Source organism: Balaenoptera borealis, assembly GCF_965194805.1.
Source record: "Balaenoptera borealis genome assembly, chromosome: X".
NCBI classification, from domain to species: Eukaryota; Metazoa; Chordata; class Mammalia; order Artiodactyla; family Balaenopteridae; genus Balaenoptera; species Balaenoptera borealis.
Genome location: NC_138881.1, coordinates 78,553,143 through 78,566,106, shown reverse-complemented (window position 1 = coordinate 78,566,106; position 12,964 = coordinate 78,553,143). Strand labels below are relative to the sequence as shown.

General features: G+C 36.8%; 1 protein-coding gene across 3 annotated transcripts in view; it reads right to left on the bottom strand.

Moving 5' to 3' along the window:
• Positions 1-12,964, bottom strand: part of PCDH11X (protocadherin 11 X-linked) — a 523,932-nt gene that overhangs the window by 447,165 nt on the left and 63,803 nt on the right. For all 3 annotated transcript variants that reach the window (XM_082377049.1, XM_082377050.1, XM_082377051.1), the window contains one exon: positions 3,530-6,025. In XM_082377049.1, the coding sequence (XP_082233175.1) occupies positions 3,530-6,025 (2,496 nt within the window). The remainder of the gene's footprint in view (positions 1-3,529; positions 6,026-12,964) is intronic.

Genomic DNA, 12,964 nt, shown 5'->3' with positions numbered 1-12,964 from the left:
CTAGGACAAGAAAAATAACATGTTATCAAAATCAGATGGTTGTGTTCTAGGAGTCTTAGTTGCCAAGCATGCTACATGGCTAAAATTCACATTGCTAAAATACAGATGCACAATATCAAGGTTATGGAATGTAACAGTAGTAAATACCAAGCCTATTCCAAGCTAACTCAGACTCCTCTTACCATTTTGAATCCATGTATAATACCTACACTCATGTAACCATGAATTATTTCTTTTAGAAATGAAGTACCTCAAATACATGACTAATACAGTGACTTGTACACAGAAGGCCCTTTCAAAATAATAAGTTCATTTTTGTTCCCCTATTTTTCAAATGTATAGTCTTCACAATATTTTAATGGGAGAACTGTGTTAAGCAAGATTTCGTTTTGGCATTGTATCTCTTTTATACAACAATTATCAAAATTGATTCTAAAATGATTATTCTTATTGTTTTTCTAGAATCGCAGCAAACACTATCTGCTTGCTCTGAAAGACGTTAATATAAAATACACTGTAAGATCATCTTTTAAATTTCATGTTTTAATTTCTACTATAATATATGCATACAAAAATGCCTTCCAGAATACTTGTAAAAATTTATATCAAAGAGGATCCTCATATTCCCCAGGTATTAATGGTTTTGTGCAATAGATACATTTCTATCTAACGAATGTTCCATATTTTTTCAGAACAAGAGTCAGGAAAAAAAACTATAGAAAATATTTGATTCCCTTTTTAAAAACATGAAATTATTTATAAATCCCCTTATATCTTACTGCCTCCTAGAACCATTTAATTTCTTCACTTTCATATTTCTATTCAGATGAGTAATGAACTAAACATAAATATCACCCTAAACCCTCCTTTTGAAAATATATTTCTCACTTTGTTTAAAATCAATTGAATATAATTCTGCCTTCTGATAACAGTAATATTTTATTCCACTGTCAGAATTTCTTTAAGGAACAATGAATTTTTATTTTACTGGCTGACACTTTTCCCCATTATGTATGATGTTTCTTTAAAAAGAAGACACCTACTGTATTTGAATTTTTATAAATACATGAGTTCTTTTTCAGTGCTCACTTAACTTTTTAGCATTCTGCAACATCAGTGAATATAAGATGCCTCTCCTGGCATTAATCAGAAATTGAAGCGTATACAGAAAGGGTGAAGAACATTGCAAATGTAGCACAAAATACAAGGATTCAAATTATTTTTAGTATCACATTAGTCTACCTAAGTTCACCAATTCATGTCCAGAAGATATTTAGTAATTAATCTGAAACATCTGTGAACCAATGACATAAAATATACAATTTACCTATTTTTTTTAAGATGAGAAAAAATAGAATAAGTCATCTGAAAACTCATTGATTCTAAGATACTCCTTTTAGCTAATAAAAACCAAATGATAACCAATAATTTATTCTTATTAGCATTTACTTTCCTTATTTTGCCTATCTCATGAAGTTATTGTTCTGTGTTTAGGAAAAGACTTCTTAGCTAAATAAAATAAAATACCTGAATGAAAAAGTTATTAATTTTATTGACTTTCTCAGGATTACAAAATATCAAAAAAAAAAAACAATAAAAGAGGAAGATATTTGGAAAACACTTCAATTTTTTTCCTTCATCTATGCCTTACTTACTGTATGTTCATGTCCTCATGTAAAATAAGTCTAGCTCTTAAAACATCTCCATGCTTTCAAAAACAGTTGAAACCAGAATTTGCTCTTCTAACTAACTTCACAAGCCAATCTATTAAAAATGATGCTCTGCAAAAGTAATTCACAAACCCCACCCTTTGTATAGATTTTTAAGTGAGTCACAAATTTAGCCCTGGGAAAAGTGCTATTAGGATATACAACACACATAAAGAATACTTTTCTGTTGAGAAATGTTTCCAAAAAACCAAATGATAGCAATGAGAATTAGAAAATGAGAGCACCCTTTTTAATAGTTAAATAAAAACAAAAACATACCATGATGATATTAGGCATCTGTTATGTTTGCCACCCATTTAAGATCCACCTTGGTCAGAAACCATGGGGCTCATGTGAACTGTAGAAATAACCACTGCCCTATAAACTCATTCAAAGCATAACAGAAACTCTCCACAAAGAGAGTAGGGTTCTATTTTACCATTTGCGATAGCATAATTATGAACCTATTGTAACAAAAATGCACCCACAACTGAATTAGTATCTTACTTTCACTGTGTGATTAAGAGAGAAAGGTTAACGTTATTGTATAATTTAACTATGCAAATCCATGAGTGACCTCAATTCTTAAAAGCATTTCCTAAATTATGGTAAATTATTTTCATTGTTATTTTGAATCCTGATAGACTTCTTTAATATCTCTAACTTTGGTGAGAGGAAACCTATTCTGACTTTCACATTACTACTATTTAATTAAGCCTAAATAGGTTTTCAAAAGCTTTATTCACTGAAACTGATATGAAGACCTTCTTAAGAGTAACACAGACAAAATAATAAAATCAACATGCTGCATGACTTCTAGAGAAAAAATGTAGATAAATTCTATCACTTGACTTTATTAAGGAAATAAAAATACTTAAATCATTTAATTTAGTTATGAATTTCTAGATACATTTTTATTCATTTCTCCATGGAATACAGATAAAAAAGACTGTATAAACTCTTGTTTTCATAAATTTATTGGTTTTTAAATTATTGTATACAGATATCTTGGGTCTTAATATATGCATAGTTTCCTTCAGGCCCATTAGAGAAAGCAATCATATTTCATTTTCCAAAACTCATTATCTCTTAATAATGTCTCCTGAAGGGTTCTTAATACCTTGCATGAATATGCAAATACTCAAATGGGTATCTAAAGTAGAGATCTCATATATATTTCATTCTCTGGCTTGAAGGTGAGAGTGAGTAGCGTGACTTCATTTTCCTAATCCCATTCTTGCTACATTGTGTTAATACAGATTTATGAACCAGAAAAATGGTGAGTTCCTAATCTGAAAATGACACTCTTTTCATTGTGGGGGTTTAGGGAGAATGGTGGGTAGGGAGGATATCTTGATGCTATTTGATTATCTTGGGTAGACACAGATTTTCCCAAGTGAACCTGAAAGTCTCAATACCATTAAGTATTAAGACCTGCTTATCACATTCCAAAAGGCTTTACTGTGATGTATCTAGCCATGACTGTTTTGATCCTCATGCACACAATTGTACTGAGGATAGTGCCATGACCTTTTATTTTGGAGTTTTTCCAGTATATTCTCTAGCAAGAAGTGTCATACTGCCATCTACAGACAACACTGTCCCTATTATAATCATCATTCCTCACCCAATTTTCCTCCAATCAGGAGTCATTTTGTTCTGATTTTCTACCAAACTTAAAATGAATCCATATATTTATTCAGATACTTCTGCAGAATATGATCATTTTGATCCATGTTGAGTCAGTAGATTCTGTAATAATTGAAAATAATTAAAAAAAATAAAGTTAGAAAGGTTACTTAGAAAGTTGGATTACCTACCGGTCTGGTGTGTACAGACACAGGTGTCTTGAAAGTTGTCACTGGATAGCTGCACTCAGAAACGCTGTAGGGATCAGAACTGCTGGAGGAACACTTGGAGATGGAATCACAGCCCACAAAGGTGTTATCAAGAGGCAGTTCCTGGATGATGTGGTGCTTCGAATTCAGGGGAGTTTCTGGCTGGATCTGGAAGGCAGGCTGTGGAGAGGCAGATTTGTAGTGCCGGGCCAAATCAGGGCTGTCAGGCTTGAAAGTTGTAGGTGTAGTGCCCCAGTTGTACTTGCCCATGGTTTGCTCTTCCAGTTCAATGGGAAGGTCTAGTGTGACGCTGTTTCCATCATTGTCCGCATCATCTGCCTTAGTTTCTTCAATAGTAACAAAGTTAAGCAGCAAGTTCTTAGGGGTATGCTTCTTCTTCTTCTTCTTCTTTTTCTTCATCATTATCATCTGCCTGTTTTCTGGGTTTGGAGTAACCCATTCGGAATTCTGCTTGTTTTTCTGAGCAGCCTTAAGGTGTGGTGATTGGCGGCATCTTACTACAGCAGTGATGAAAATAACAAGGATGACAGTTATTGTGCCTGCAACAATGGCAACCACGATCTTGACATAGTCACTGGATGGTGAGGATGTGTCAGCTGTCTCAATATTTTGGGTCACTGGTGTTTCAATGTTTTTGCGCACCAATTCATAAATCAGTGTAGCATTGGTCACTGACTCATTCACAAATAGATTAACATTTACAACATTGAAGAGAGAATCAGGTTGTCCTAAGTCCTTAGCTTTGACTACAAGTTTGTGTAAACCAAGGTCTGCAAGGACACATTTCTCCTTCAGTGTAATGTTGCCTGTTGCTTGGTCAATCATAAAAAGACCTTTTGTGTTTCCTCCTACAATGCTGTAATGAAGCTCTGCATTCATGCCAGTGTCATTGTCAACAGCAACTACCGTGAAGACCACTGTGCCTGGATTAGTGGATGGCAGAACCAATTCAAAGGAGTAGTTCGAAGAAGGGACAACAAAAACTGGTTTGTTGTCGTTGACATCAACCACATTTATGGTGACTTTGGCAGTTGAAGAACGTGATACCCTACCACCATCCTCAGCCTTTACATAGAAAGTATAAGATTCTTGTTTTTCTCTATCAAAGGAAATATTCGGTCGGATGACACCAGTCTGTGGATCAATGGTGAAGTCATCATTTGCGTCTAAAATGGAAAGAGTGACTGCAGAATTTTCTCCATAATCAGGATCAGTTACAGTGATTAGTCCTACTGTGCCATGTCTTGGAAGGTTTTCTGGGACATAGAAGTTGTACTCATTGTGAGTGAAAATTGGACTGTTGTCATTCTGATCAAGAACAGTCACTAAGACTGTGGCATTGGTTATTAAAGGTGGCATCCCGTTATCTTTTGCCAGAACCGTGAATGAATATTTTTCCTGTTTTTCTCTATCCAGTTTCTTCACTGCCGTCAGAATGCCTGTACGATGATCCAGGTTGAATTCAGATGGAGCATCAATGCCAAGCAGGTAGTTTATCTCAGCATTATGCCCTGTGTCTGCATCTGTTGCACTTATTTTTGTCAACTGGGTGCCAGGAGAGTTATTCTCAGGAACAGAAAGACTTATGAAAGGCTGAGTGAAAACTGGAGCATTGTCATTTTCATCTTTTACTTTGATGAGGAGCATGGATGATTGATTCAAAGGAGGTTTGCCAGCATCTGCAGCCAGTAATTTAATGGCATATTCTCTTGTGGACTCATAGTCAAGATATGCAGCAGTCTCTAGGAGGAACTGATTACTGAATACTGGCCTCAATCTGAAAGGGACTTCATGATCTGTAAAGCACGTCACCCTACCATTATGGTCAGCATCCTTATCTGTAACAGTTATGAGAGCAATTTTGGTGTTGAGTGGAGCATTTTCTGAAAGAACCACAGTGCCATTGATTGGATTGATGATATATCTTATGTCAATTGATGGGACATTATCATTGACATCTGTAACATTTACTAGCACCATTGCTCTTGCTGGTATCAATCCACCATCACTTGCCAAAACCAGTAACCTGTGGTTTGGTGATTCCTCCCTATCCAGTGGTTCTTTGATTGTGATAAGTCCAGTGGTGGAGTTGAGGTGAAATAGCCTCTTGGCCATGTTGGAGACTAGATTGCTGAAATAGAAGTGAATCCTGGCATTTTCACCTATGTCGGCATCTGTGGCATGAAGTTGTGTCACTGAAGTACCTACAGGAGCATTTTCTGGTATACTGACTTCAATCTCATTCTCCTTGAAGACTGGGCGGTTGTCGTTTGTATCAGCAACACTGACTTGCAAAATGGCAGTACTGGATCTTTGAGGAAAGCCACCATCTTCAACCTTTACTTTCATTACATATGTATCTTTCTCTTCCCTATCTAACTCCTGTTGAACTATCAATTGTGGCATCTTCTCTCCTTCTGGTGTTTCAATAACATCAAGCCCAAAAATACTTTGACCCTGGAAAACATAGAAGGAAACATTTTAGCTTATGTTATTATTTAATGAGACCAGTTTTCAATTCCTTGAAGTCATATGACATAGGCTCAACTCAGAAATAAGTGCCAGAGACTTGAATTCTAAGTCCCAGCTTCGTCTATAACTAATATTGTCACCACAAACAAGATGCTTAACACCTCTACACATTTGTGAAATTAGAGTGGTGCTAGAAGATGTTCTAAGTGCTTTTCAGGTCATAGCATTTTATGGTGATAAATGTAACATTTATGTGAACTATTAAAGATTTCAAAAGGAAGAAGTATGTAGAATTTTAAAAAGAATTATCATTAAGTTTCACATGGTGAATGAACTTATAAGTGAATTAACAATGGTTACTCCAAATGAATTAAAATATCTTACTGTAGATTTCAGTTGTCTAGGACACCTTTTCACCACCAGAAGTAACAATCAAGTATAAAATATTCATCTAAGACAAAAGTGCATATATCACATCTAATAAATACAGCTAATAACTTTGGCAGAGGGAGAAAATATGCAAACTCTGATAAGAATAAAACCTTGTGTAAAATACATAGACTTTCTTTTTTTTGCCCTAGAGAAACAGGTGTTAAAAATGAAATTTTTGGGAATTCCCTGGTGGTCCCGTGGTTAGGACTCGGTGATTTCACTGCTGGGGCCCAGGTTCAATCCCTGGTCGGAGAACTAAGATCCTGCAAGCTGTGAGGCCTGGCCAAAAAAAAAAAAAAAAAAAGAAAGACGTTTTCTTGGAGATTAACAGAACAATGTTATTTAACTTCGAATTTTTTTTTAATGAGCACACACAATGGACTGAAACTAACATGCCAAAATGTCAAATTGGAAAATATAGCTATAGGAACAGTACCTATATTTTCTTTATGCCTATAAAGTCAGATTATGGGAATGTTTAAAATCAGTTTCCTCTGGTTCTGGCTTCCCTCAAAACCCTCAAGGAAGTGGTTCAATTAATATAAAACTGTAAAATTCTTAAAGTGCTTGGGCTCTCTTAAGTGCTATTGTTTATCAGCACACAGAGGGTCTCATACTCTTAAGTCTTTAAAATAGTCAAATAATTTTGATAAAGTCCAATTTATCAATAGAAAATAAAAAAAACTTTTAAAGTCCCTTCTCTGAACTACAATAATATGAGCCCTACACAGATAATCAGTGATCTTGATAGCTGATTGAGGAATAGCGTTGACTGGCTCTCAGGAGCAGTTCTAGCCAGTGTTACCTGTAGCACTTTGACAGAAATGAATAAGATAGAAAGGTACTGGAGGCTGTGAAGATCAGAAGATCTTAAGATTCCTAGTACATGGTTGATTTATGAACCCTTACGTACACACGTACACGCGCGCGCACACACACACACACACACACACACACACACACACATAACCACGCACTACAATTTTAATTCTCCTATATATTTTTTAACATAAAAGTTGCTGACATGTGCTGAAGAACAGTTATTGAGATCTCATCTATGTTCTCTGTCCTGAAAGAACAGGGGAGCATCTGAGGGTTTTTTCTCATTGTTTTGTCATACCAGTGTCTAAAATAAGATCCTAAATGTTAGAAACCAATGAACGATATCAGGTTTTCAGGGACCACTAGAATCTATGGTGAAATTATATGGTCATATTATCTTTTATAACTTATCAAAGTGTTATAATTGCTTACATAAAATCTAGTACAATACTCAAGTACAGCTACATATTTCCTCATGAATTGCTTGAAGATATTTCTGCATTTTTTGGATTTTTTGTGTGTGTTTAGATTCACTAACTTTTATTCAAATCCAGACCATAATATATCTTGATGGAAGAATTAAATGTTTATTATGAAATTTAAGGTGGCATTTCAGAAATATTAATTAAAATCATCAGTTTGCTTCAATGTAATTTTTAAAAAATTTCCTATGAGGTAACCAATGTGTATTAATCTTGGTTTTAATTCATAAACTAAAATGAGCATTCTATTAATATTTTACTTATATAAACCAATAAACAATTTGCCCTTTCTTTGCCAAGGAAAATATTTTTCATGTAATATCTAACTACAAGTGTGAAAATTAGCAAATCTACTTTAAGAAAAAAAAGAATTTTACAACAATAATATTAAATATACATACAGTATTTACTATTATAATTTGATTTAGGTAAACTTAGTGATTAATGATAATTTTATTTTTGTAATGATATTTCAAAAGGCTTTTAGGAAGGTTCAAATCTGGAATGTCTCATCTGTGGGTAGAAAAAATAGCTTCTGAATTGAATTTCACAGAAATCCATGGCACATAATACAATTCTGTTAATTCTTGGCATGCCAATATTCAGTGCCTAATATGGTCACAGCATTCTTCTAGGCACTCGGGATATGGTGGTAAGAAAAAATATTTTGCTAATGTAATGGAAATTAGATTTTAGCTAAGATGAGGGAAAATCAATAGCAATCTAAGTATCTACTGATGTTGATACTAATAGATTTATGTTAATTGAAAATAATTACATTTTTAATAAGGGCTATAAAAGTAGATTATAAAGAATTATTAGAGGTTATATAAGGGGGAACTAGCATATATAATATAGCCTAAAAACAACAAGTAAATATCTTAAGTTCTTGAGTTTCAGACTCAATTATCCAATTTATGACTATAATACATCTGGGGAGAAGAATATGCTAGTTTTAATTTTTAATTTTATTCATTTATGTTTATGTATTTTGTGGTTGTATATTTAGAGTTTAGTCTTATGTGTTTGCCTGAATTTTGAATTGACCTTTGCTTCCCCAAGCAAATGAATGCAGGGTTATGTCAGTTGAAAAACCCAAGAACAGCATGTTTGCTGTCCTTAATTATTTTATGTGAAGTGACAGTAATGTTAAAAGATAGATTTTTCAAATTTTCAAGATGATAATGAGATATACATACCAGATAATGGACAATGTCCATGCTGCTCTTCTGTCTTCTATGACTTCTCTGTCCAATATGACAGTGATTAGTCACAAGTATTTACATTTAAATTTTAATTAATTATAATTAGATAAAATAAAAAAAATCAGTACCTCAGTCTCACTAGCCACATTTCAGTTCTTATAGCTACATCTGAGTAGTGGCTACTGCATTGGACAGCACAGATATAGAACTTGACCATTATTACACAAAGTTCTATTGCACTGGACTGTTCTAAGATGTCACATTTTTCTTTAATAAAAATCTATGTTCAGGTCAGGTGATTTTGTACATACCACCCCCGCTCAGATATTTAGAGCTCTACAAATGACTTGCTAGTTTACATATTTAAATTTCAGAGTGGGCATGAAGATGGCGGAAGAGTAACATGTGGAGATCACCTTCCTCCCCACAAATACATCAGAAATACATCTACATGTGGAACAACTCCTACAGAACACCTACTGAACGCTGGCAGAAGACCTCAGACCTCCCAAAAGGCAAGAAACTCCCCATGTACCTGGGTAGGGCAAAAGAAAAAACTGAGACAAAAGAATAGGGATGGGCCTGCACCAGAGGGAGGGAGCTGTGAAGGAGGAAAGGTTTCCACACACTAGGAAGCCCCTTCGTGGGTGGAGACTGCGGGGGGCAGAAGGGGGGAGCTTTGGAGCCACAGAGGAGAGCACAGCAACAGGGGTGCAGAGGACAAAGTGGAGAGATTCCCGCACAGAAGATCAGTGCCAACCAGCACTCACCAGCCCGAGAGGCTTGTCCGCTCACCCGCCGGGATGGGTGGGGGCTGGGAGCTGAGGCTCCAGCTTCAGTCGGATCGCAGGGAGAGGACTGGGGTTGGCAGCGTGAACACAGCCTGAAGGGGGCTAGTGCACCACGACTAGACAGGAGGTAGTCTGGGATAAGGTCTGGAACTGCCGAAGAGGCAAGAGACTTTTTCTTGCCTCTGTATTTCCTGGTGCACAAGGAGAGAGGATTAACAGTGCTGCTTAAAGGAGCTCCAGAGAGGAGCACGAGCTGCGGCTATCAGCTCGGACACCAGAGATGGGCATGAGATGCTAAGACTGCTGCTGCAGCCACCAAGAAGCCTGTGTGCAAGCACAGGTCACTATCCACACCTCCACTCCCGGGAGCCTGTGCAGCCCGCCACTGCCAGGGTCCCGTGATCCAGGGACAACTTCCCCGGGAGAACACATGACACGCTTCAGGCTGCTGCAACGTCATGCCAGCCTCTCCTGCCGCAAGCTCACCCTGCACTGCGTACCGCTCTGTCCCCCCGGCCTGAGTGAGCCAGAGCCCCCGAATCAGCTGCTCCTTTAACCCTGCCCTGTCTGAGTGAAGAACACACGCCCTCAGGCGACCTACCCGCAGAGGCGGGGTCAAATCCAAAGCTGAACCATAGGAGCCCTGCGAACAAAGAAGAGAAAGGGAAATCTCTCCCAGCAGCCTCAGGAGCAGTGGAATAAATCTCCACAGTCAACGTGATGTACCCTGCATCTGTGGAATACCTGAATAGACAACGAATCATCCCAAATTGAGGAGGTGGACTTTGGGAGCAAAGATATATACATATATTTTTTCCCTTTTTCCCTTTTTGTGAGTGTGTATGCATATGCTTCTGTGTGATTTTGTCTGTATACCTCTGCTTTTACCATTTGTCCTAGGGTTCTGCCAGTCCATTTTTTTTTTGTTTTTTTGTTTTTTTTTAGTATAGTTTTCAGCGCTTGTTATCATTGGTGGATTGGTTTTTTGGTTTGGTTGTTCTCTTCTTTCTTTCTTTCTTTCTTTTTAAATTACTTTAAAACAATTTTTTAATAATTATTTTTTGTTTTTTATTTTAATACCTTCTTAATTTAATTTAATTTAATCTTTTGCTTTCTTTCTTCTTTTTTTCCTCCCTTTTATTCTGAGCCGTGTGGATGACAGGCTTTTGGTGCTCCAGCCAGGCATCAGGGCTGTGCCTCTGAATAGGAGAGCCAAGTTCAGGAAATTGGTCCAGCAGAGGCCTCCCAGCTCCATGTAATATCAAGCGGTGAAAATCTCCCAGAGATCTCCATCTCAACGCCAACACACAGCTCCACTCAACGACCAGCAAGGTACAGTGCTGGACACCCTATGCCAAACAATTAGCAAGACAGGAGCACAACCCCACCCATTAGCAGAGAGGCTGCCTAAAATCATAATAAGGTCACAGACACTCCAAAACACACCACCACACGTGGACCTGCCCACCAGAAAGACAAGATCCAGCCTCCTCCACCAGAGCACAGGCACTAATCCCCTCCACCAGGAAGCCTACACAACCCACTGAACCAACCTTAGCCACTGGAGGCAGAAACCAAAACAATGGGAACTACGAACGTGCAACCTGCGAAAAGGAGACACCAAACACAGTAAGTTAAGCAAAATGAGAAGACAAGGAAACACACAGCAGATGAAGGAGCAAGGTAAAAACCCACCAGACCTAACAAATGAAGAGGAAATAGGCAATCTACCTGAAAAAGAATTCAGAATAATGATAGTAAAGACCATCCAAAATCTTGGAAAGAGAATGGCGAAAATACAAGAAACGTTTAACAGGGACCTAGAAGAACTAAAGAGCAAACAAACAATGATGAACAACACAATAAAAGAAATTAAAAATTCTCTAGAAGGAATCAATAGCAGAATAACTGAGGCAGAAGAACGGAGAAGTGACCTGGAAGATAAAAGAGTGGAAATAACTACTGCAGAGCAGAATAAAGAAAAAAGAATTGAGGACAGTCTCAGAGGCCTCTGGGACAATATTAAATGCACCAACATTCGAATTATAGGGGTCCCAGAAGAAGAAGAGAAAAAGAAAGGGACTGAGAAAATATTTGAAGAGATTATAGTTGAAAACTTCCCTAATATGAGAAAGGAAATAGTTAATCAAGTACAGGAAGCACAGAGAGTCCAATACAGGATAAATCCAAAGAGAAACACACCAAGACACATATTAATCAAACTATCAAAAATTAAATACAAAGAAAAAATATTAAAAGCAGCAAGGGAAAAACAACAAATAACACATAAGAGAATCCCCATAAGGTTAACAGCTGATTTTCCAGCAGAAACTCTGCAAGCCAGAAGGGAGTGGCAGGACATATTTAAAGTGATGAAAGGGAAAAATCTACAACCAAGATTACTCTATCCAGCAAGGACCTCATGCAGATTTGAAGGAGACATTAAAACTTTTACAGACAAGCAAAAGCTAAGAGAAATCAGCACAACCAAACCAGCTTTACAACAAATGCTAAAGTATCTTCTCTAGGCAGGAAACACAAGAAAAGGAAAAGACCTACAATAACAAACCCAAAACAATTAAGAAAATGGAAATAGGAACATACATATTGATAATTACCTTAAATGTAAATGGATTAAATGCTCCAACCAAAAGACATAGACTGGCTGAATGGATACAAAAACAAGACCCGTATACATGTTGTCTACAAGAGACCCACTTCAGACCTAGGGACACATACAGACTGAAAGTGAGGGGATGGAAAAAGATATTCCATGCAATTGGAAACGATATAAACATGGAGCAGCAGTTCTCATATCAGTCAAAATAGACTTTAAAACAAGCAGTATTACAAGAGACAAAGAAGGACGCTACATAATGATCAAGGGATCAATCCAAGAAGAAGATGTAACAATTGTAAATATTTGTGCACCCAACATAGGAGCACCTCAATACAAAAGGCAAATACTGACAGCCATAAAAGGGGAAATCGACAGTAACACAATCATAGTAGGGGACTTTAACACCCCACTTTCACCAATGGACAGATCATCCAAAAAGAAAATAAATAAGGAAACACAAGTTTTAAATGATACATTAAACAAGATGGACTTAATTGATATTTATAGGACATTCCATCCAAAAATAACAGGATACAATTTCTTCTCAAGTGCTTATGGAACATTCTCCAGGA